The following is a 26,889-nucleotide window of genomic DNA, read 5'->3' as shown; positions in this document are numbered from 1 at the left end:
AAGACTTCATAATTTTTCACCAAAATGCAACTTGCTCACGGTCACACTGAGGAAAAAAAGTAAGCACAATGCTCTTCATATCTCAGCTCAAAGTTACTATAAAAATATGGTTAGTAATCAGGTTTGCTACACTTTGCATGCTAGTAAATTAATGATTTGTCTTTCCTTTCAATCTTAAGAGTTTTTTAATATTAGTTCATTGAGTCAAATGATGATTACATTGGTTAAGAATATACACAGTACATTTGGAGTTTCTTTGGAAAGAAAATGAGTAGCTTACCATGTCTTTCTACTGTAACTTCATGATAAGGAAAAATATTTTTCTGGGATAATTCCAGCAACCAACGAACAGCAGATTTACTCAGGCCTACAATTTCCACAGCAGACCCGTCTCTAAAATTAAAAATAAATTTTATTCTGTGACTACAAGTAATTTAAGTACTAGTTAAAGGGCATTGAGTAAACAAATCTGATGAATTACATAACTAATGTATTATAAAATGATGATAAAAAGCCTCACTTTGTAGGAATGTGTATTGCAAATATAAGAAATCACTCTTCTTAGTATTTTGCCATTGCTTACTGTCTTAACATATTTGTAAAAAATTTTATGAAGTAGAGTGGAAATTATGGAGTAAAAGAAAATAGCTGTTGGAAAGAGGCAGCAGTAGGAATCAGAATAGAGTAACAGAGAAGAGAGAGAAAATGTGACATACAGGACCAGAGAAAGCCAGGGAAGGGGAACATCATAATTTAATCCTAATTTGAAAGTTCATATTCAAGGAAAACGAAAGGAAGTACAAGACCTAATAATTTACCAAAACATTTTAAAAAAGAATTTGCAAAACCTGTAATGACAACTATTATTCAATCATTTTTTTTGACAATTCTGATTGAAGATAAAATTTGGAATAAGAAAACTGTTTTCCAGACTTGATACTATAGTAAGCATTGCAAATCACAAAAAGAAATGATGAGGTAAAAGATAAAAAAAGTTAGGGGAAAAGAGGTTCAGAAAGTAAAAGGATTTCATAAAAGACAGGACAATTGGCTGTTTTTTATATTTACAAAAGATAAGCATAAAGAAAAACTTACAATGAAAGCACTTCAGATTACAAAGAAATGTCTTAACCACTGGGATAAGGAATCATAAAACTTTCCTTTGAGGTGCTTATAGGGAATCAACCTACGAGAACCTCCAGAAGGGAACAGACAGCTTTACATGATGACTTATGCTAGGAGGACTGTGTTTGTGTATATCAGGGGAGAGAAAGGGGGGAGTGGAAGAGGAAGTGGGAGAAAGGAAGATTCTGACTGATTTCATATAAAGACTTCATGGTTAATAGAATGAAAGATTCCACAGTATGTGGCTTTACAAAGGGCATAATTACATAAGGACTGTCAAATCAACACCACCTCGGCGTGGCGGGGGTTCCCTTGTTTCTCGCTCTGTCACTTTCTCCCATTTTATCCATCCATGTACCGCAATTGAAGCGATTTCCTCCATAAACAAATCCTGTTTCTTCGTCAACCCCTGCGGTTATATTAAAACCTAAAAGAGAAAAATAAAACATTTATAAAATTTAAAAGAAATATAATAAATTAGGAAACTACTCTGCAGAGCAATTTGGCAAGACCTTAAAAGTTGAAGACTTGCATATTCTGCCACATACTAATTTCCTTTCTAGACAGATACTCTAGAGAAACCCTCACTTACATGCACAGAGACACACATACAAGAATATTAATTGCAACACTGCTTGTATTAGCAAGAAAAATAACTGCTGAGAAGAGGAACAGATAAACACTGGGGTCTATTCACATAATGGAAAACTCTTTATACCATTTGAGATTAATAAACTGGGATTTACACAAATCAAAATGAATAAATCCCCCAAACAGAATGACTGAGTGAAGAGAGATCTGAAAGAAACATGGCCAAATGTTAATATCTTCTAATTTCAGTTTTAGGTTCAAAGCATAATTTACATTATTTTCTGTAGGTTGAGATGTTTCATAATTAAAATTATAAATTAAAATAACTCAGAGAAAAAGGACACAGATGCAAAAATCCTCAACAAAATATTACCAAACCAAATTCAACTTGAGAAAAACACACACCATGAGCAAGTGGGATTTATCCCAGGGAAGCTAGGATGGTTCTGCATTTATAATTCAACTGATGTGATACACTGCATTAACAAATTGAAGAATAAAAATCACATGATCACCTCAACAGATGCAGAAAAAGCTTCTGACAAAATTCAACGTCCATTTATGATAAAAACTCTCATCAAAGTGGGCACAGAGGGAATGGATCGCAACATAATAAAGGCCATGTAGGAAAAGCCCAGCACTAACATCACATTTAACAGTGAAAAGCTGAAAGTTTGCTGCTAAATTGAGGAACAAGACGAGGACGCCCACTCTCACTGCTTTTATTCAACATAGCATTGGAAGTACTGGAAGCAATCAGACAAGAAAAAAAGTGGAATCCAAATTGGAAAGGAAGAAGTAAAACTGTGACTGTCTGCAGATGACATGATACTATAGACAGGAAATCCTAAAGACACCACCAGAAGATGACTAGAGCTCATCAATGAACTTGGTAAAGTTGCAGGACACAAAATTCATATATAGAAATCTGCTGTATTTCTATACACTAACAATGAACTATCAGAAACAGAAATTAAGAAAACAATCCCATTTACAAGTGCACCAAAAAGAATAAAATACCTGGGAATATACCTAACCAGGAGGTAAAAGACCTGTTCTTGGAAAACTATAAGACATTGATGAAAGAAACTGAAGATAATACAAACAAATGGAAAATATACAGTGCTCAAGGATTAGAAGAATTAAATTGTTAAAATGATCATTTTTTCAAAGCAAACTACACATTCAATGTAATTCCTATCAAAATAGCAAGGACATTTTTCAATGAACTAGAACAAATAATTCTAAAATTTGTATGGAAACGCAAAAGACCTCAAATAGCCAATATACCATGAGAAAGGAAAACAAGACTCCCTTGGTGGGCGACCAAGACGGCGGAGGAAGTGGAGTGGAGCTCACTTCTCCCACAAACACATCAAAAATACATCTACATGTGGAAGGATTCGCGTGGAAAACTAACCGGAAACTGGCAGAAGAACTCCTATATAACCAAGGCTGCAAAAAAGATTCCCACATAATGAGGTAGGATGAGAAGAAAAGCACTGGGTTGGAATCTGTGCCCTGGGAGGGAAATAAGAGGAGAAGGGTGATCACATGGTCAGACACTCACCCTGGGGAGTGAGAGGGTCGAACCACAGACTGGCTGTTCCCATCCTGGGGTTCTAGATGGAGAAGAAAAGCCTCTTTGGCTGCTTGGAGAACTGGCTGGGACAGATGGAAAGGCTTGAAAAGCCTTGACTGCACTTGAGAGGCGTATGCGGGTGCTGGCTTACCACTAGACAGGGCAGAGAAAGGTCTACCCTCGGCTTGCCTCCCTGTGCTCCCTAATCTGATCTGAGCAAACACCCCAGCCCTGCTCACTCCACGTCACACCTTGGCAGTAGATCTATGACAGCCAGATCCTGAAGAAAGACCTGATCTAGGGACACAGAAGGAGGCCCAGGGGCCTGGGTCGTGATCCAGGTGGGGGCGGTGGGGGTCACGGCTGGTGCTTACTCAAACAGTGCCACAGAAGCAGCCCAGACTTCTGACGGGAGTGAAGCTGCTTCAGTTCCTGCAACCATAATGCCTGGATCCCCAGTGCCAGCTTGAGCGAACGTTCTGGCCCTGCCCACTCCATGCCATAACCTTGCACTAGATCTGGGACGATTACAATGGAAAAAGATGAAACCTTGGGCTGTGTCTGAGTGGAGCCGCAGAAGCTGACACCGGCAGCTCATCGGACCTCTGTAAGTGCACAGGTCCCACTTACTGCAGCACTCCCCTCCTGTGGGGCAAAGGCCCCAGGGTGGGGAGAAGGTAAAATAAACACGTAAAGGGAACAGAGCCAGCTTGAGCTTGACCCTCAGGGCACTTGCTCCAGCAACTTGGGAGCAGACCTCACCCTAGGAAGAGCAGCGACTGCCACTGAGCAAAGAGGAAGTCCCACCTCACACTCTGCACAGGCTCTAGCTCCGACAGCACCAACCGCACCTCCTGTCAAGATGAGAGTGGCCAGCACACCTTGAGGAGAGATGCGGCTGGCGTGCACATCAAATCCAGCCCTCACACCAAAGACCTCTGGCGCATGCGGTCTACACTGGGAGGCTCCCACATAGAAACATCCTCTCAAGACCACAACAGGTCGCTCTTTCACCTGCATTCACAGAGACAGAGAAGGTTAAGTACAATAAAAAGTAGCAAACCCCCAACTGAGAGAGTAAGAGAAAACTCCTGGAAAAAAAAATAAGGAAACAGAGATAATCAGTCTACCAACCAATGAATTCAAAGAGTTAGTTATGAAAATGCTAACGGAATTAAGAAAGAGAATCAATTTAAGTATGGATCATTTTAAGAAGTAACTAGAAACTATAAAGAAGACCCAATCAAAAATGACAATTCAATTTCTGAGATAAAAAGCACTCTAAAAGCAATGAACAGCAGACTGAGTGACACAGAAGAATGTATAAATGATCTGGAAGGTAGAATAATGAAAATCACCTAAGCAGAACAGCAGACAGGATAAAAAGCAATGTACAAGATCTATGGGATAATACAAAATGTGCCAACATCTGCATTAGAGGGGTTCTGCAAGAAGAGAGAGAGAAGGGGATCAAAAACGTATCTGAAGAAATTATGGCTGAAAACTTCCCAAACCTAAAGAAGGAAACAGATATTCAGGTACAGGAAACACAGAGGGTCCCAAATAAGATAAACCCAAACAGACCCATATCAAGACATATAATTAAAATGGCAAAAGTTAAAGATAAATAGTAAACATGTGTATTTTACCTCACACACATTCAGTAGTGAAAAAAAAAAACCCAAAAAACAAAACAGCAATCCAATTAAAAAATGGGTAGAAGACATGAATAGACATTTCATCAAAGAGGGGACATGGACGGCAACACCATGGTGGGGAAATGCAAATCAAAACCACAGTGAGTAGTGGCCTACACAACTATCAGAACAGCTGAATAAAAAAGTGGTAACGTGAAGTGTTGGCAAGGATGTGGAGAAGCGGGATCTGTCCTGTTTGCTGGTGGGAGTATAAAATGGTAAAACTACTTTGGAAAATAATTTGGCAATTTCTTATGAAACGAAACATTATCTACCATATGACCCAACCACGTTTTGGGGCATTTATCCCAGAGAAATGAAAACTTATGTTTACACAAAAACCTGTACATGAATGTTCAGAGTAGCTCTATTTGTATTGGTCAAAAAAATGGAAACAACCCAAATGTTCTTCAAAAGATGAATGATACATCCATAAAAGACAATACTACTTAGCAATAAAAAGGAATAAAATACTGATAAATGCAGATGTCAAAGAGAATTATGTTTAGTGAAAGAACCAACTTCAAAAGGATACATACTGTATGATTCCATTATCTACAGTCTCAAAATGACAAAACTAGAGATGCAGAACAGACTGACACCTGCTAGAGATTAGGGATGGTTGGAGTGACATAAAGGGGTAGCACAAGGAAGATCTTTGTGGCGATGGAACAGTTATGTACCTTGACTGTGGTAGTGGTTACGTGAAGCTATACAGGGGATAAAACTGCACAGAACTACATGGACACAAAGGAGGTAACGTAAAACTGGTGAAAATGGAATATGGCCTATAGCTTAGTTAACAGTATTATGCTAATGTCTATCTCCTGATCTTGATATTGTATTACAGTTATGTAAGATGCCTTTGTTAAGGGAAGCTGGATGAAGGGTTCACGATACTCTTATGTATCACTTTTGTAACTTTCTATTAGTACCCAGTTCTTTCAAAATTAAAAGTTACAGTCTAAACAACAAGTTTATACTATATGGCACAGGGAACTATATTCAATATCTTGTAGTGATCTATAATGAAAAAGAATATGAAAAAAAAAGTTAAAGTCTACATGCACTTACAGCAATAAATGTTTCACACGACAATAGTGAATACACAACAAACCCACTGGAATGTCTCTAACGGGAATGGGTAATAAAATGAAACAAATTAACGTTAGCCTTGCATTGGCTAATGATGACGGTGTGCCATAAAAATAGGAATATGATGAACTTCAAAGAGGTTAAAAAAGTATGTCTATTTTAACTCTGTATACGAATAAACCTCTTTACAAAAAGTATTTTATAAGAGCCTAGATTATACAGACAGACAAACTGTGAAGTCCTAGCTCAGCCACTTAGCAGCTGTGTGTGTGTGTGAAGCGAGCTACTCTGCTTCAGTCACCTTATCAGTAAAAATGGGAACAATGTAATGCATCTCCAGTGTTCCTGGGAGTGTTCAATGGGAATAATACAAGGAAAGTAGTTAGCACAATGCCTCGCACAGAGTAGGCACTTCAGTTATTAGCAATTATTATTATGGCTCTAAATGCAACCTCCACAATTACCTTTCACACTGGCATTTTATCTTTCCTCTAGAAACTCAAACAGGTGAGATCAGAAACTCTCTTCATCTTTTTTATTATTATATTCTGAAGTTTTACACACAAATAACTATCTGTTAGGTAGTGAACCATGAGAAGGTTTAATTTCATCTCCTCGGCAAATCCTTACTGTGCACCGAAAGTTACGTACCCTCATCCCTCATGTTCCGATCTATCTGCGGACCGGCATTCCTTTCTCGGAACTGTATGCCCTGCATGTGTCTTTGCATGGCTTCCTGTATTACTTCAAACAACGGCTGATCCTGTTTGAGACATAATGAACGTTACCTCTATTAGAAATTACATTTTCTTATCTTCCCCCACATCCCACAACTGAAGTGCTGTGAAAACATATATTTTCCCTTAGGGGGAAATGGAGATAAGGGGTGGAACTGGGGAAGGAAGCAGCTCCTATACATCATGTAATACAGTATGAATCTGGCATATGAATAGTTAACAGACTGTAGTTTTGACTGTACATTTCTGTGACATGAAGTAATTTGTAATTTTGCTGACATATGAAAACAAATCTTGTGAGCTCGCATAGTTTGTATTAAAGTGAATAGTTCAGCTAATAAATGAAATAGCTTGTTATACAGAAATCTGAATTTTAAATCAGCATTGCTGTTCTAACTCATCCACATATGTAGCAATGGGGATACGTTATGTACTAAAACGGTAATTTACTTTAGGTTAAAAATGTTTTGGACAAATATTCTTTGAATACTTCATGATGTAAACATCATAGGGACATCAATCTACAAGCCCGTAAGTAGCTTAGAGGCCCCTCACACCTCTATAACAAACCACAACATAAAGGCAGATCACAAGCAGCAAAAAGACAACATTCCTGTACATTCTTGACCGGGAAGGAAACACTTAAAAATGTTTCTTCATTCTGCACTGCTCATAAGATAAACTCTGAACTCCCTGGACTGGCAGCCAACGTTCCCTGCAACCTGGGCCGCCCATTCCACACTTCCTTACTTCCCTGCAGCTGCCCCACACAAAAAGCCAAGCTAGACTGAGCAGTATGCCCCACACTGTGCCGCAATCCACCTGCACTTCATTGTCCCTTTCATCTTTAATGTCTTCCCACAGCTTCCCTCACCTCTGCTGAAATCCTACGCGCCTTTTAAGGTTCAGTTTAGGTGGAATTTTAGTTACTTTCTGAGGTCCTCCCTGAGACCCACCTATTAGGTCATCTCTCTTCCCTTTATGATACTGCACAGCACTTCCCATACGCCTCTTTCTGCAATGCCCATACAATATACCCATCACCTCCTCTACCATGTTGCAAGCTTTTTAGGCAAGGAGTAAGTCTTTTCTCAGCAATTTCTCATAATATCAGCGGTCCTAAAGAAATACTAATATGAAGAATGCTTAAGATTCAGATTCCTAATTACATGTATTTTTATATTAGAAGCTAAAAGCCATTTTACAAGAAAAAAATTATTTTAAGAAATGATCTTTACCAGTGTGCCGGCAGACAAAGGAGCAGAATCATCTGTAGGGTACATTCTGGAAACTGGGCACCTGAGAATGTCTATACCATTTGGAACCATTTTACAATAATCCTGAATACACTGCAGCCACCACCACACAGCATCCCGGCAATTGTATCTGGCATGAGTTCCTTCACCCAGGAGATTAGGAATGAGACCGTGCCTCAAGGTACTTCGCAAATGCTAAAATAATATTCCTAAAACAACAGAATCAGGTGAATCATTTGACATGAAAACAACCACTTAAAAAATTGAAGACAAGAAATTCACTTTTGGTGACCACTGGATGCATCTCTCTTCTGCCCTTATTTCTCTGTATTTTCATGTAGAAAGTGATCATAACGTAGAACAGGCACTGTGAAAGTCAGAAACCTTGACCCTGGCTCTGTCTTCTTCTCTAACACTCTGTGTGACTTGCCCTCTCTGGTATAGTTTTTTCAATCTTGGGTATTTCAAAATCTGAGTAAGAACTGAACTTTATTATTTTAAAGAGCAGATACCAAGAATAAAACAAACATCTAAGAAAATAAATGGGTAAAAGCTGACCTTGAAAAACATAATTCATTTTCAAAAACTGGTGGAGAATATTTTATTTTTTAAAGTGTTATTCTAAAATCATATACCAAATGACAACTTTGTAAGATGGCATAGCATTCTAAAATGAGTATCAAACTGAGAAATAAGAAGACAGATTTAAAAACAGTGTTGCCATGGACACAGAAAACAAACTATGGTAACCAAAGGGGAAAGTGGGGGGAAGTGATAAATTAGGAGTTTGGGATTAACAAATACATATTACTGTATATAAAATAGACACACAACAAGGACCTACTGTATAGCACAGGGAACTATATTCAATTTCTTATAATTAGCTGTAACAGAAAAGAATTGGAAAAATATATATCTATAGGTATGTATATGTATAACTGAATCACTTTGCTGAAACGAACATTATAAATCAACTACACTTCAATAAAAAATAAAATGAAAAAAATACAGCATTGCTATCTGTATGGCCTTGGAAAAGTCATTTAAAATTTCTCCGCCTCAGTGCTTTTTAGCCAAACCATTTAGAAATTTAATTGTATGTATCAGTTTAATGCCCATCTCTTAAATAACAGCGTAAAAGGAACTTTTTATTTTCTACAGTACAAAAGCGTTAGTATGGACAGTGACACTTCCGATTAATAAGAGGTCAGAGTGCTAGCAATCTTAACTATCTAGAACACGATACACATGTGAAAGTTGAATAAAAAGTCCTCTGTCCATGATCAGCTCTTCAGAGGGAGGAAGTGGAATGATCTGTGGTAGAGATAGCCACGTGCCCACCAAAATGGCGTTCCCGCACTTCCCAACCTATCTGACAGCTGGCTATGGCTAGATGACTGTGTTCTACAGCAAAACACTCTGAATGGAACCAATGGATGTTAAGTGCATGGGACAGGTGTGTTCTCCCCAGGCTCTTTCCCTTTTGGCCAGCTGACCGGAGAGAACTCAGAGGCCCTGGAAGATGGTATATCCTTAAGAGGAAGAAGCCTGTATCTCTGAATCTGTATGCACAAAGCTGCCTCCTGAACACCCGTATAGGACCGGAAGCAAGAAATAAATTTCATTTGTGAAGAGCCACTGAAATTTAAGAGTTTATAATTCACTGCAGCTAGCACTACCCTAACAAACACAATATCCCCTGGGAATCATCTAGATTAGGGATAGGCATACTTTTTTTGTAAAGGGCCAGACAGTAAATTAAATTAGGCTTTGTTGGCCATATATGGTCTCAGTCATGCATTATTCTTTTTTAAATAACTTTTTTAAAATAAAAGATCTTTATTTTTAAATTTTGCACTAATTATGGAATAGCTTAAGGTGGATGGGATCTTAGTGACCCTTTTTTTTAGCTGCAGTATATTTGATTTACAGTGTTGTGTTAGTTTCTGGTGTACAGCATAGTCATGCAGTTGTACATCTATCTTTAAAAAGGTAAAAACCATTCATAGCTCGAAGGTCATACAAAACAAGTGACAGGTCGCAGCCTGCTGACGCTTGATCTAGACAGTCATATGGAAAATTAAGAAGCAGAAATTTTTGACAGTGCCTGGAAGTGATAATTGGGAGCTCAGAAAACAATGAGAAAAATAATAATTACTTAAAAAATGAACATTTATGGAATGCTTAGCATGTGGCAAACACCGTTCTAGACATTTTAACTGTATTAGCTCATTTAATCCTCAAAAAAATCCTGTAAGGTTAATTACTATACCATTCTAGAGAGCATGAAAAATAAATCAATAATAATAATAAAAAATAATAAATAATTTAGTCAGCTGGAACAAAGATTAGAACCTGGCAGTCTGGCCCAAACCCAAGTTCTTAAGCACTATACTATGCTTCTGACCATCCACTTTCTACTTCTTAACCATGGTCATTTCGGGGCAGAAGAGGCACACAGACTCCCAAATTTCTACAGCCCCATAGTGGTATCTTAAGTCAATAAGAAAAGGTCTTATTATATTTGGTTAGTAGGGAAGAATGCAATGCCTTTCAGATGCTCACTTAGAAATTTCCAATTTTAAAAGGACTGAAAATAAAACTTTTATCATTTGAAGAGGCAAACCTCCACTTATTTTTCTGGTGACATCAAGACAAGGTATCATATAAATATATATGTATTATGTATTTATATGGTATCGTATCATATAAATGTATTATATGATATATACATATTATATAATATAAAGGTATTATATATTTGATATATATATAGTATATAATGCATCATATGCTACAAGTTTTAACTTGTAGAGCAGTGCTTTCAAACTTTAGTATTAGGCTACTGAAAATCACCTGGAGCCCCTGTGAAAATACAGATTTCTGCTTGCCAACTCTGTCCAACTCACGTTTTTTGGATTCAGGAGGCCCCTCACAGGGACTGAGAACTGGCATTTCTAACAAGTTCTCAGATGATGGTGACACTGTTGATTTGTGGAACACTGTAGAGCACTGCTGTAGTGCCTTTCTTTTCTACCTCTGATAAATTCTCCTATTATTGTGACATAAGAAAACACCATTTTCATTGGGTCAAAAGGACCATCATAAAATTTTGAGGTTAATATTTTTACTATTCAGGTTTGTAACAGGATTATCAAAAGGGGAAAATCTACTATACAGGAGGAAGCTATTATATCCAATCTTTAGGTGTTATTTAAAATTAAAAACTAAATTAATTAAAAAAAGAATATATCATTTTAAGACTAGAAAACCTAAAACTGGAGGTTATGAGGTCTGAAAACCTGAAAGAAGAAAACCTGGTATTATAATTCTTTCTACAGGGCTCCATCAAAGAGACGGCAATACCTTCATTATAGAAGAACAAAAAATGGTAGACTTTCAAATTTTACCTAAAAGTTCATCTGAGTTCTTACACTTAATTCAGGCATGGAAATTTTACTATTTAGTGAGTAATTAAGTGACACAGTTATACATTTTTTAGTTTTACTTAAAATAAAGTAGCAAATGCTGAGGATCTGTACATGAAGGACTAGAACTTAGTAACTTCAAAGATTTTCACTTGTTTGAAATTCTATGACCCTATTAAATGAACATATAAAAAATAAAATAAAAAACACATGCAAGGAAAACATACCTCCCAACTGTTGCGAATAGATGGACAAGAAGGAAAGTTTGATGAGCATGTGAAAAACATTCAGATACAAACTTGCATTGCAACTTTTCAGAGATCTCCTACCTGGCCTCCAAATAGCGCCCAGTAATCAGTAGTAGACCTCTAAGCGCAATAAAAGTGTCCCTTCCCCAGCAGCGGAAAATACCGGAAGAAAAATGAGGCAAGCCTAGCAGAAAACATAACAAAGTAACATATTAATCTTAATATACACAAGCCTACTGAATTCCATTACTACAGATGGGCTGCTCTAAACTTGGGGGTCAAGGATGAGCTATAAAGAGTGTTCAAACCCTCTTAAATTATCCTCAAATTGTATGGCTATACTTATGTCAACCTTTGTGTGATGAGGTTGCATAATCACATCTGACTCAAAGGAATTTGTGACCTAAAAGAGATTAAGAACCATTGCTACAGAATGATGCTTATCTGAACTGATTTGAATGTGCGAGTCTTTAAACACAGATAAACATTCTTTTAATAAATTAAAGATTAAAATCAGAGGTCAAATATTTAACATTCAAAGAAACATTTAGTATAATTGTAATGATATATTTGAAAAGGGTCTACCTGTAATTTGAAGCCAACAAATTAATCTAAATATGAGATGATTACCTTAATGATACATAATTGTTTATTAACCTATCACTCTAGAGTTACTTTATTATAAAATTTCCCATTAATTTAAAACAACTTAAAACCATTACAGCTTGTTAGCCAGAAACAGTTTTTACAGATGAAAACAGGATTTCAGATGCCAAATAATTTGAACATTCTAGGTAACAGCACCTTTTATGCTTGAAATAAAATAGGGTGAATGATGGATAAAGTCTAAAATTTTACTTTTAGATTCAGTTTGGTTTCTTATAAATCATGAAAAAAACACAATTGTAATCTGTACTTGTATTAAAACCAATAATCAGTAGGAAAGTAAAGCAATGGAAATTAGCATTTAACTCAAAAAAAAAAACTGTGTTAAAGAATAAATGTAATAGTACTTTAGGAAGGGAGAACTGAGGACATAAATAAAATGTTCACAGCATCCACTCATGACTATTTCCTAAGCATTTAACACCATTTGACATTATCTTGTTTGTTTTCTGGTTTGTTGAATGAAGCCTCTCCCCAGTAGAAAATAATAATCATGGTAACAGAAACCTCGTTCGCCTTATTTACCAAAGTGCATCACTGAAAACTGTAACTGGTACACAGCTTTTCACTATAAAGACTTACTAAGTGAATGAAATGAAAGATTAATTATAAAAGGTAAATTGAGAGGTGAAAGAATTTGACTAAGATTAAAAAAATTGAGGCAATACTTCACAGTTTAAACTTCTGCTTACTGGGTCTTCGCCTTGGAGAAAGACATTATGTCCTTCTGTTAAGAAAGATCAGAACGAAAGGTAACATCCGACACTTCTTTCTATATTGCCTCCCAAATAATGACACCAAATTTCCCTGAACACTTTATGTGTTGCTTATACATGGTTGATATGTGCAGTTTACATGCAGTCGCTGATGATAATTCTGATGACGATGTGGAGGACAGCAGCTAACACATACACACACAGCACTCTGAGCCGCACAGACATCCCGGTACTTTAACCCGTTTAACACCTTGTATAAATTGTAAGTAGAGATACATTCAAAGGTGAGTTTGAGTTGGCATGCCCTAAAATATGGGTAAAAACTATAAAAAATCAAAACTATAAAATTTCTAGCACTGATGTGTGGAAATGTTTGCATTAACTTTTTGACCTCTAAGAGTGTATGACTTATAGACCATGTCTCTTCTGAGTGATTTCTACCTTGTCAATTATTATAAAAGCTATACTATCAAAAACTATAAAATCAAAACTATAAAATTTCTAGCACTGATGTGTGGAAATGTTTGCATTAACTTTTTGACCTCTAAGAGTGTATGACTTACAGATCATGTCTCTTCTGAGTGATTTCTACCTTGTCAATTATTATAAAAGCTTATAATTATATACATTTTTGTACCACTGTCACCAAAGGTAGATTCTCCTGGCCTTTGTATTCGTTTAAAAATCTATCTGCAAATCTGAGGACAGTCCTATATTTTATTAGTATGGAGTATACAAAATTCCCTTGGGATGTGAGAAGGAAATATAAGAACATCTATTTATATTTATAAACTTACCTTTTTACAGGTCTATTTTTGTTTTATATTGTACCTGATATGTAAGCATACCAAGTATCATAACTTATATCAGTGTATCATTTATGATACATCGGCATATTTATTTTGAGAGTGTTTAACAATAGCAATGAATAATAAAAAATGTTGAGATCACTATTTTATGTAATAGGGTTCTAAACAATAGGCTTTAAAATCAAATTCTGCATATTAACTTTTTTCCACAATGGTCCTGTTCAGTTTTATGACTATCTGCATGGATTTACAGGAGAAAGTACCGCAAGGAGATAAAATAGTTGAGTGAGGATCTAAAACACAATTATATATTTAAAACATTCAGAGGCGTCATATGATCGTTCTAAATAAAAAGTTAATTTCTTTTTTAGTTGTTGGGTCCCACTAAGTCTTTTTTCTTGGTCTGAGCAAATGCAAATTTAAGGGTAAACAGGAAATCACACAGATAACACTATTATTTTCATCCTGTAATTTGGTAGTTTTCAACTTAGTTTGGAAAGTTCTTAACTTTAGCTTGAAATTTATTAAAAAGGAAACAAAAGCCTATTTTGTTTATATTTAGATTTGTTACTTGATTCAGGTTCTAAATCTACTTGTAGGAAATGATACCAATAGAGAAAGCATTTGACTGCAGTTAGAAACATAATAAAAATTATTTAACATTTGTTTTGTGTTTGTAACTTGCAGAGGACCTTTAGATTATCTCTTGGTAATTATTAGGTTAATTTTTAAAATTGGGGGAAAAAAGTATCATGTAATGGGAAAAGGGTAGCAAAACAAATTTGATTAAAAAATGCAAAATGTCAAGAGTTGGAAAAAATAAACATGCAGAAGAAAAGGACTGACTAGCAACAATAAAAAAATGCACATAAATACATGTCTGGTGCACAGTGATAATTAAATAGTAAACATGGTTATTACTTTTACAAGTGAATATATATGAAATGTTACTAGGCAGTAACATAGAATCTTGGATGACATCATAAGTTTTTAAAAAATAATCATTTTCCTCTTTGAATAACGCTGACTTACACATTTTAACCTTGTACATAATTTCTCACCTGCAGCTAAGACACACAACATTGCTCCTTCTGTCCTGTGATCTCATTCAGTCTGTATGGTACATCCGTGAGTGCAGGTGAAAGCAATGGCAGGGAAGGGAATTTCCCTACTCCACACATCTGGACTGAACCCAGTGAAAGGTGTTTCACAAAGGTAGAACCATTCTGAATAAAGCTGCAACAAAGTGATGGAGTTCAAAATATTATGTGTCGAAATACAAACATTTTTATTATTCATTCATTTATTTATTTAAAATATTTCATTGTGGTAAGAACACCTAACTTGAGATCTACCTTCTTTAACAGGTTTTTAACAGTACAATACAATATTGTTATTTACAGGTCTAACATTGTACAGCAGATCTCTAGAATTTGTTCATCTTGCACAACTGAAATTTTACACCTATTGATTCAAAAATTTTTAGCAACATTATTTTATTTGGTTTCTTCCCTTAAAAAAGTCTCTCTGTATATAGTATAGTGTATAACAACACTAATATCAGATAAACCACATTTTCAATTTGGTTAAGATGTCAGAATTGCTTTCATTTCACCCAGTTTTCTAGCTGGCTTTAGCCTGTTGGAACACAAATGGTAGGGTTGAAGTTTTGTTCTTTCAGAGACTATGTTCAAATCAATTTGGTGGCTCTTCACTGGTACATTCCAACCTGCAGTTTCATTTTAGGGAAATTCACCAATAAAGGCAAATTTCATTCATAATAAAATATTTCTTCATAGCAAAATATTTCTTCTCTTGATGAAAAATTAGAAAAAGAAAAGTATATGTATCTTCTAAAAATTATATCCATTAACTTAACAAGTCAAGGAATAAACAGAAACAGATAATATAAAACAATTAAATTTTCCCATCAACATGTTTTCTAGCTTTATAGAATAGATTTTAATATCTAAGTTTGTTTTTGTATGTTCTGGATTAAGGGATGCTAATAAATTCACTATCCACTTATCAACTTTTTCAGCTCTATGCACGTACGACAATTCCTTCATGTTCAGGTCTTTTAAGAGTGTGTATAAACTGACTCCGTATATGACTTCTACACAAACATGCCTATTTACTCAAGCTTTGCTGGATATACCTTGACATCTGCTTCCATGCTACATCCAGAAGAGTGGTGTATGCACCAATTAATATAGCGTCAAAGTAACATGGGATAAGGTAACGTGGGATCTGCTTCAGGTAGAAGAACATAGCCTGCAACCATTTACCAACCTGTTATAAAAATAATTTTAAAAGTTAATTTGGTGTGTTTACAGGCTGGGTGTATTTTAAGAGCTAAATCCCAACATGCAACTCTACTACCTAGTAATCTATCAACCGATTTTCACTTATTAGAACTGAAAGACGATTAAGGGAGGAAAACGTTACAGGTTAGAAAACAATTTTTCAGATCAGAACACAATGCAAGCATTATACATGGTAATACAGTTTGTACTGTGCCCTTTTTTGGGGACTACAATACAGCTTTACTTACTTCAGCAATAGTTCCTGATCGTGAAATAAGCCGATTACTGACATAGTCAATCATCCAATCTCCAGATCTCAAATTATCACAGAAGGGGTGCCCCAAGTCATTCTTTGGTCTTATTTCTGCCAATACGGACATTAATCCTGAAAATGCAGAGAAATATCATGCAAATTTCATCACTGGCAGAGGAAATTTGTTCTCATATTCTGGGCTGCTGCTGGTCTCTAGTGATCTGGGGTGAACACATAGAGAGGCAGACACACGGCTGCACAGTCCACGTTGGCACTTCCCACGGCTGGCGGTGAGTGTGGCAGCACTGGCTTAGACCACGATACAAAGGCATACTGAAGGGGCCTGCTGTCACAGGAGCCATGCAGAGCTTTCCCAAGATTCCTGTCTTCTGGGGCTTGGTCTTGCCCTTTCGGATTTTAATATTGCAACATTCAAAAGAGACTGGCATAACTTCCCTGCCCGAAGGCATCTGGGGGAAGAGAACTGTTAAGTCTGTGTCTTTTCACAGCTGAAAGGTGGTGATGAAATATTAATATTCAGGCAAGATTTAAGAAAATCACAGAATTGGTTTCAGAGACAGCAAGAGCACCTACAGTGACAATAAGAATAAAGTCTGTTTTGGAAAGGACCTTTGAAATATAATAGGAGGTCCTCGGAACTAAATGAAGTATCAAAATGAGATACACAGGCCTCTCCTCAAGTAACACTCAAGTAGAAACATCAGAATTCCTGTGTGCACACGGCACGTTCTGTTATTTCAATGACAGAGCAATAGCACTTCTTTCATTACTCAATAAAGTAATTATTTCCACCTTAAAAAATTATACTGGTTTCACTCACTTCATTCAGATGCATTTATTTAGTTAGAATTTAATTAATTTTACTGTGTATATAGCATGTTTTGAGAAATTAAAAAATAAATATATAAATTTAAGAGATTGTCCTTTCCCTCAAGAAGCTTATAATCTTTGGGAAACAAGGCTCAAAACATAAAAAAGGATAGAAAACAAGACAGTATAAAATAATATTCTACAAATGTGCCAGCATTATCAAGGAAGGGAAATACTGCTCAGTAAATGTTAGTTCCACTTATTGAATAATGGAGAGACATGACGGAGCAGTGTTTTGAAGTCAGGTCTGACGACTGATGGGATAGTACGATTGGTGGAAGAGGTGGCAAGAGGTTGGAAGACTGCTTAGTTGGCTTTGTTGACAGAAGTTAGTCCCAGAATAGGATGGTAACTGCGGAAATAAAAAGGAGACGGTATGCCAAAAGAGAATACAGAAAAAAATCTAGAAGTCATAATTATTGATTGAATGTTGAGGATGAAAGAGGCAGAACCAAAAATGGATTCCTGGATTCCAACATGACTGAATATGTATTGTTATAAGGAGTAGGAAAGGGGTGGAGGAGAGAAATGTCAGTGAAATGGTTAAGTGTAATTTAATCTGAGGTTGCTATTAACAGCCTGCTGGAAACATCAGGTGACTGCTGGAAATATCAAACTGCCAGAGGGAAAAGGGACTGGCAGAGATCGAAAAATAAATCAGGTAAGGGCAATTATATTTAGAAAGAATGAGAAAGATCATTTCAGGGGAAGGTAAAGAGAATCAGTAAAGAATTAGACTCAACTTTACAAAACATAAAGGCCAGAAAAAAAATTCACTAAAGTATGGTTTTTTCAGTCAAGTAGAAGGAGTTTAACAGCTCAGCAGAGATCTGCTTAAGACTGGTAACATACACATTTATTTATTACTCAGAGCAGAAAATATTTTGTGTTGAAAATGAGAATATTGGAGAAAAAAAAGTTATAAGCACAAAAAGTCTTAAACAATTTTCCTGAGAGCCTCTTATATGCTTGGTTTTGTAGAAAGTATGAAAGCTAAAAACAAGAATCCCCTCAAATGCAAACATTATTCCTTCTCAAGGTACAGTCTACTTAGTGGAGTTTTAAAGCTAATAATCACTGAACACTTACTATGAACTAAGCATTATCTAAGTACTTTACATGTATTAACTTATTCAATCGTAACAGTAACCTGCTGTGGTGGGTACTATTTTTATCTCCATTTTACAGATGAGAAAACTGAGCCACAGAATTTACCACATAGTTATATAGTAGTCAGTGAAACCCAGGGAGTGTGGTTCTAAAGCCTATTTTTTAATCACAATAATAAAGATTCATAAAAAAATTACACAAATTTCTAAAATAAGGCAATAAGTTCCATGGGCCAATAAGAGATGTAAGAACAGAACTGGCCCTTAAAGATGGTTTAGATGAACAAAGAAATGAGGAGTTGAAAAGGAGGCTTGGTAAGTGGGAAACTAAATGAACCAGGAATACATGTGCAATAAATCAAATTTCCTAGAGAAAAATCTAAGATAATATTACCAACCAAATGAATTAGACTGATAGTTAATATTTAGTTCCTGTATCCCACTTTGCAACTACAACTACAGAATATTTTACTAAAACTTCCTTTTGTAGGATAAAACAAATACGCAGCAAAAAGATACTTCTAATTAGATGAAAAAGATGAATATGTTTATAACCCAGTCCCATTTGGAACCCAAATGTATAATCTCACTTAATCCTCATAAAAGTCTATAAATTAGACAATATTATTCAGATTTTGTAAAGGCAGAAATCAGGGCACAGAGAATTTAAGTTACTTGCCAGAGGCCAATGATTAGGTAGCAGAGCCATAATCTGAACCCAAGCAGACGAACTCTGAGACCATATCTTATTTCTATAAGGAAGACACCATAAGACCCTAAGAAAACCCCTGGAAAGCTTAGCCATTCTTACACTTGCTCACCTTGAAGACCTGCGTATTTAAGGGATGACCAGTTTGGTATGTTGTAGCATCCTCCGCCATCTTCCTGTTCTTCTGATTCACATCGGTAAAGCACCTGATTTACCTCAGCCAAAGTTAATTTAGAAGCAATACTAAAAATTGGAAAATAAAGAAAACTGGGTAAATATACTGAAAATTTACTTGTTCTCAAAAATGAAGAAGAAAATCTGAATCATAACCATAAAATGTTTTAGCAATGTATGTTTTAGGAACTCAGCATTACACTATACATTATAAACAAAATACATTATAAATAATAATTAAAGGACAAACATGCTAACAATTCAATTAGGAGTAACATTTCTTTCAAACCAAAGAAATAATCAAGTGCCAAATCGTACTAATTAGAAGTACATTGGAAAAATCTTTTGGTTGCTATATTCTTTATCTTATAAATCTGTGTTTTTAATCTTTCTAGTTCTAACTCAAGTTTTTTCCCTCCTTTATATTCTCCTAGGTGCGCCATCAAACACTTTTATATTAATTATCCTAAACTCAAATTAATCATCCAAGGACCAGTAAAAGGACAATCAAAAGTCAGTTAACTCCTTAGAAATCATGTAGCACTCAACTGCTGTATTTCTTTCCTTTTCCTTCTTTCCTCTCCTCAGGCTGCCTTGTTCTTCAGCTTGGTTATTCAAGAAACCAGATTTTCTTAGATAAAGATGCTTCTTAATAAGGATCAGAAGGAAGTGTCTCACTATCATGGCCTTGGTATCTCTTTGTTCAGTTAGCAGTGAGGTTATGTAAGCGACCACACTGAATGCAACTGAAACTCTACTTCATTTGCTAACTGCTCAGGTGACTTCATTTTATACTACTGGCTACATCTCTTGAATACACTCTCTTCTCTTTTAGTTTTAGCTCAACTTAGAAAACTCAGCTGTGCTTTGTTCCCTCTGTGCTAGCCTTCCTCCTCACAGCTGGACTGACCCTTCCTCTGCAATTTGTGAGTCAAGAGTGAGTCGTCTCTATCAGCAGTCTCAGTGCCAACTCCATTCTAGTGCAGTATTTTTCAACATATGGCCAGCGAACTCCTGGAGAGCTTACTGAAATGCAGATTTCTTGGCCTTGCCCCAGATAACCTGAGTGGTTCTGATAAGGAATGTGCATTTTATAAACGTTCCATAGAAACACAAAACTGCTTCATCACAGATTTTTTTAGAATGTAACTTCTAAGTATGATTTAAAAGAGTTAAGATCCTTATTAATAAAAGCTCTTATAAAACAATGAAGACAATTGAACAGAATGGAAAAATGAGCTAATATGTAAAATTACATTTCACTAAATAAATACAAATGGCTGATGAACAATTAGCTTAATTAATATTTAAGATAAATTTAGATATCATTTTAAAGTATTTTATATTTACCAATTTAACTAGTAATAGTTAACACTTATTGATCACTTATTACGTGTCAAACACTGTTCTGAGAGTCACTATAATTACATCTCTTAGATAATTTGCCAAGGTCTTACTTCTTACAGCTAATAAGCATCTGAAATTAGATTCAAACTCAGGTAGTCTGGTCCCATTCTCTATGCTCTTAAACATTAAATTATAATATATCCTCAGTATTGGTAAGGATATGGGATAGTGGGATCTTTTACATAGAGCTGAAAATATTAATTTATATTATCTTTCTGGATTTGGCAGTCTTAAAAGCTTCAGACATATAGACAGTCTGACCCAGAAATTCCATTCCTGGAAATTTATCCTAGTACTTATGGTATCAAACATATATTGAGCATTTATTTTGTGCCATGAATTGTGTTAAGTGCTTTAAATGCATTATCCAATTTAATCCTTACAAAATCTAGAGGCAGGAACTATTATAAGCCCCATCTTCCAGATGAGGAAACTGAGATGAATGAAGTCTAAATAACTTGCCCAAGATCATACTGACAGTGGTGAAGCTGGAGTTTAACCCAGCCCCAAATTTCAAAACCCATACTCTTCAGTACTATATGGTACCACCCAGCAAGGGAATGGTTAGTAAGGGAATAACTAAGGATTTATGCAAAGATGAATATACCAAGACACATATAATAGGGAATAATTGGGAGCAATTTAGATATCCAAAAAATGGAGACTGATTAAATAAATTATGTTATAGTCAGATATTAGAATAATACATTGGCATTAAAAAATGGTGTGGTAAAGAGTATGATATATACAACTGAGTCTCATAGTTCAGAAAAATTGCGTCAGTGTATAGATAGAGACATGTACATACAGAGATGGATACGTAAATGTGTGTGTATATGTATACATGTATGCATATCTATCTACCTACCTACCTACCTACCCACCCAGCTGTCTATCTAGAGAGCATATGAGTGAGAGAGCATGCACGCATACACGCACACAAATGACAGAGCAATGGGAGAAAATGTTAATAATAAGTGATGCCCATACTGCTGGTCCCAAGGATATAGAGGACCCTCAAAACTGCTTAAAGTGGCAGATCTCCATAAAGGTATACTTACGAAGCAAAAGGAATTTTTAATATAGGATCTGAGTTGTCAGCAGCAAGACTCCCAGACTTAAAGTGAGGACTGAACTGTGTCAGATGATTTCGAAGAATTCCAACAGCGACTTGTGCATGTGGATCAAGACTAACTCTGAAAATGTTAATTAAAATATGGTTGATTTTTAGGAGTAATTTATTCAAAATTAACAGGTATATAAACTAAATATAAGTAAAGTCAACAGTTTGAACTCTCATTAACATACCTGAATATAATAACACTTCCTGGAGACAAGTTTTCAAATTCTATTTCTTGAATATATTCATTCGGTCCTTTCGTGGTAACTCCAGCTTGCTTAACAATTTTACTTTCACTAAGCTTGAAAAACAATTACATAAAACCGTTCAATAAATAATTCTAATGACCTTAAAATGTGAAATGCAGTAGTAAGATGAGTCTCAAATACCTGAATATGTTCTCTAATTTCTACTGTGATATTTGGCATTCCATTGATTGAATTCTCATCCTTCCTATAAGGTTTCGTATTTCTCTCAACAGTTCTAGCTTCAAGAACTACTTCTTCAATTTTACCTAGGAATATTATAAAAATTTTTAACAAAATTTCATATTAAATTGTCTGAAGTAAAGAACTGGTAAAGGGGTTTTAAGTCATTTACCTTAAAGTTGAACATGAAATATCAGTTAATTAAAAAAAAGTCAGAAAGTAGATACTTCTACCTGAGATGGTAATTTTCACACAATGTTTTGTTTTTTGTTTTTTAAATACAACTTAATTAACAAAGCTTTATTTGAAAAGAGATCTTATCAAGCAATAATGGCTTATCTCTGGGGAGCAATGCATAAACTGCCTCATATTGGGTGGAGAGCAAGAAAATCCCTTGAAAGGCTTACATTTTAAAAAATGGAATATTTCAAAAACAGAAAAGGTAGGGAAAAATTTAAAACACCCAGATCCCACTACCTCACTTAAGAAAACATTTCAAATCCAACCAATGTCCCTGCGTACCTGATTTCCCCTCCAGAGGTAACCACTATCTGAAGCTTGGTGTTCATTGACCCTGGGCATTTTTACTACATATGGATGTTTCCCTAAACAATATATACTATTCTCCCTATTTCCAAGTTTATTTAAGTGGATTCAAATTATACATACACTTCTGCAACTTCCTTTCTATTGGAAAACACTGTATTTTTTTTAGCTTTGTTCATACTGTTTATTAGCTCTATCTCATTTATTTCAACTGCTAAACAGTATTCCACTGTATGAATATACCAAAATGCATTCATTTTGTTAACATTGCTATTGTTTTTCTCTATTATAAACAACGTTACAGTGAATATTTTTGTGCATATTTCCTAATGGAAATGCAGGAGTGTCTCAAATATATACCTGGGAATAGAACAGCTGGATCAAAGCATATATAAAACTGCAATTTTATTATTTAAATAATATGAACTTTAAGCTATTAACTTGATAATAAAAGACCTTTTGATCAGGAAATCTACTTTTGGAAATATGTACTAAGAAAATTGTTCAAAAGAAAAAAATTATTCCTAGTGTATATTCAAATCTTAAGGAATACTGCTAAACATACCAAAAATACTAAAAATGGAATACTAACATAATAAAATATGAAACATTTAACATAATGAAAATAACAATTTTGTGGACTGACAAAATGGAAGATGTTTTAAGGATGAGCAATGACCAAAAAAAAAAAGAAACCTGAGATACTACTGCATACACTGAGTAAAGCCACGAAAAACTACATGTGGACATTGGCAACAATCATATGAGATTACTGAATACGAACTAGTGAACAGTTTAAAAAAAATTTAACCCTGAAGCTATTCAAGTTGATAATTAAAAAAAATTAGAATTATGAATATTTAGCAACGAGCAATCAATTTAGAATGTGATGATTTTTATGAGAATCTTCATTCACTCATTTAAGGAACAGACTTGGACAGTTGCTGTATGCAAAGGCGCATGTTATGCCATAATATATTATATATAATAAGTAAGGAAATTAAATACACACATCTAAAAAAGCCAAGCAATAATAAGGACATACCTCAAGGATGTATTTTATAATTAAGTGTCAGAGTGATACAGAGAGACTATAATTGCTATCTATTCAAAGGACAGAGAGTTCACTGAGTACTTAAGAGAAAGATTCTCAAAGGAGGTGAAACTTTAGTCCTTGAAAGATGTAAAGAATTCATAAGTAAGTGGACGTAAGACTACTTGTAGAGCAGTAAAAATATCTATTTGGCTGAAACAGTAGGGTGACACAGGGCCAGGAAAGTATATGAAGATGGATTATAAAGAGTCTTAAATTTTAAACTATTTTCCACTTTGGTTTATATATGTGTGTATGTGCATACACATACACAAAACACTTGGACACACACATGAATATACACATATATACAAACACATGAATATACAAATACATTTTCCTGGATATAAAAGAAATACATGTTCATTTTATACAAGTTAAGAAATAAGGGAATGTATTAAGATGAAAACAAAATTACTTCACAACACAAAAAGTGTTACATTTGAGAGTACTTCTCTCCAGGTTTCATTCCATGTAGTAAAAATATACGTTATCAAAAATTTCTAATTCTTTTCTCAACTACACCTACACTTGCACTGTGTTATAATATATATGATATGTAACAGCAATTTAATAATACTTATTATTACTATTAACAATTTAACAGTATAATATAATCACAGCATCTTTTTGGATCACATTACCAGGGATGCACATTTGAGGCACTTCCTTGCTGTAAAATGAAGTCTTGGGATTCCTGAAAGCAGTTCTAGACACAGACACAACTGACTGATGGATGCTAGGTGAGTGTCTTGTTACTGCCACGATGTCTTCATCAACTTGATCCACATACACCTGGGAAACAGAAAGAGAAAACACCTTGGTGCTCAAATTGGAAAAGACTTAACTCTAAAATCGAACCTTAAGAGAGAAACTCAGAAAACGGAGTTTCTTGCCTGAATAAAACCCTTGGCTCCGAGCTCTTGGTGAAGTTTATTGATAGCACACCTGGCTGCAATAATGCCACTTTGGAAATTCACTTCACCAGCACTTGACGGCGATGCTCCGGGATTCCACTTAGTGTAAAACCGTTCTTCAGAAACGACTGAAATCTGCATAAAGTTAAAACTTAGCCATGTAATGTGCTTTAATTCCAATGAGAACTTTTGGTAAAAATGATCAGAGTTGTTGGCCTTGTGGATTTTAAAAAACAACATGTAAACAGACCTGATGAGGCACCAATTCATCATAGCCTTTAGTGCTTCCACTAGCACAACTTGCCATGGAAACAATTGCGGAACTTGGGAGAGTATCGTACGCTGACCTGTGCTAGAAAACAATTTAAAAAAAAGTTTATTTTCTTTCAAGTGCAAAATGCCATCCTATAGCACAATTACGTAAAATGATAATTACATAAATTCATTCTGTAAGATACAGTCATTTGCTTTAAAACTAATGACAAAACATCTAAAAACTCTGTTTTCACAATCACTTATAAATCTAAGGCATTATTTTGAAGTATTGTGGATATTACTGCACCTAAACATCAGAGAGCTAAATATCAAAACATTTAGCAAAATAAGGCAATACAAAAACAGGTTCAATGCTTACCACAATAGGACACTCATTATCATGGGTAATATCCATAAACAGGGCGTGTGCGATTGCTGGCACTAAAGGCCTCAAACAGGGCTGAACAAAGGATCCAACAGGTTCTCCTCCGTATCGGTAAACTAATCTGCCCTCTTCATGACTATTGTAGGCACTCATTGCCTCTGCAAAGCATTACAGAACATTCTAACAATTTTCATTATGAATGTCCAAGAAGAGGTTAGATTTCTTATCATGACTGACTTTCAAGGAAAGACAACACAAATATTACTAAAAATAAAACTGCTTTAAACATTTAAACAAATGTCCATTAGTTTAGGTGACAAAAGGTCTTCTCTATAACTTAACCAGAGAAATGGCTCATGCAGGTAAAAGGGAACATATGCTGTTTCTTAGGATGTTTGTTATATAAAATCTATGGAGAAAAATCTAAAAATTGTATCATGTATACAGGTAGAAGATAAAAACAGATCTGTATATTTTCAACAACAAAAAAATGATTTTATAGGTGAATCATTCCATGGTCTTTCAGGTTAAAATGAGATATTTTAATTCAAAGTGGAAATTTTTACTGATAAAAACAGACTGAGTTATATTAGGAAATTTTGAGTAGAATATTTAAAAGAACAGTAACTATGCTGAAAATTATTAAACATTGTATATAAGGCCATTAAATGCCCTTTAATCTCCTTAAACAAAAACTAAAGCTTTAGATGGGAAATACACTTTCAAAAAGCTTACCTCTTATTAGGGAGCTAATGCCCAGTCTAGTAACAAAGATATTGTCCAGGTCTTCACTTCCTGTGAAGAGTTCAGCTACCACATACAAATTGGGTTGCAATTTCCTAGCAGCATCCAACATGTACTGCAAAAATCACAGCCACAAAGATAACAGACAGAGAAAAGCAAGATGGTGGTGGGGAAGGAGAGGAGGCAAGACTAGGCATGGATGTGACATAGGAAAATATCATGTAGCAAGACAAAATGGAAATCCAAGAAGAATTTCCAGATAAATTTAATTGTGCATATGTAAGAAAACATAAAACAGACCAATACACACAGGAAACAAGAAAATTTATAAAAGAGAATATAACGGTTTAAAAGGAAGATTAGATTTTGCAGAAATAGGGACACAAGAGGGAGAAAAAAGGAAGAAAAATGTTAGTGTCAAATTAAAAAAATGTAAACCATAACACTGCAATTCTGCTAGGCTTTTGCCCTGTTTTATGTGTTTGTTTTTAATACCTCTTATCAGATAATACCTCTTATCATGTGTTTGTTTTTAATACCTCATACTATTAATTTCCAAGCACTTGACTAAGCCATTCATGATAACCTGCTGGTGAACCATT

The 26,889-nt window shown here is 35.1% G+C and overlaps 1 protein-coding gene across 1 annotated transcript in view; it reads right to left on the bottom strand.

Moving 5' to 3' along the window:
* Nucleotides 1-26,889, bottom strand: part of AGL (amylo-alpha-1, 6-glucosidase, 4-alpha-glucanotransferase) — a 63,245-nt gene that overhangs the window by 11,883 nt on the left and 24,473 nt on the right. The window contains 18 exon segments of the mRNA XM_032487175.1: nucleotides 281-393; nucleotides 1,417-1,552; nucleotides 6,742-6,853; nucleotides 8,066-8,269; nucleotides 8,271-8,292; nucleotides 11,841-11,943; nucleotides 14,993-15,186; nucleotides 16,109-16,242; nucleotides 16,505-16,641; nucleotides 19,331-19,461; nucleotides 21,861-21,995; nucleotides 22,108-22,220; nucleotides 22,309-22,433; nucleotides 24,631-24,781; nucleotides 24,883-25,038; nucleotides 25,154-25,255; nucleotides 25,538-25,701; nucleotides 26,279-26,402. Coding sequence (XP_032343066.1) covers nucleotides 281-393; nucleotides 1,417-1,552; nucleotides 6,742-6,853; nucleotides 8,066-8,269; nucleotides 8,271-8,292; nucleotides 11,841-11,943; nucleotides 14,993-15,186; nucleotides 16,109-16,242; nucleotides 16,505-16,641; nucleotides 19,331-19,461; nucleotides 21,861-21,995; nucleotides 22,108-22,220; nucleotides 22,309-22,433; nucleotides 24,631-24,781; nucleotides 24,883-25,038; nucleotides 25,154-25,255; nucleotides 25,538-25,701; nucleotides 26,279-26,402 — 2,356 coding nt within the window.

This window comes from Camelus ferus, chromosome 9, assembly GCF_009834535.1.
Source record: "Camelus ferus isolate YT-003-E chromosome 9, BCGSAC_Cfer_1.0, whole genome shotgun sequence".
NCBI lineage: Eukaryota > Metazoa > Chordata > Mammalia > Artiodactyla > Camelidae > Camelus > Camelus ferus.
This window is presented reverse-complemented; position numbering and strand designations above follow the sequence as displayed.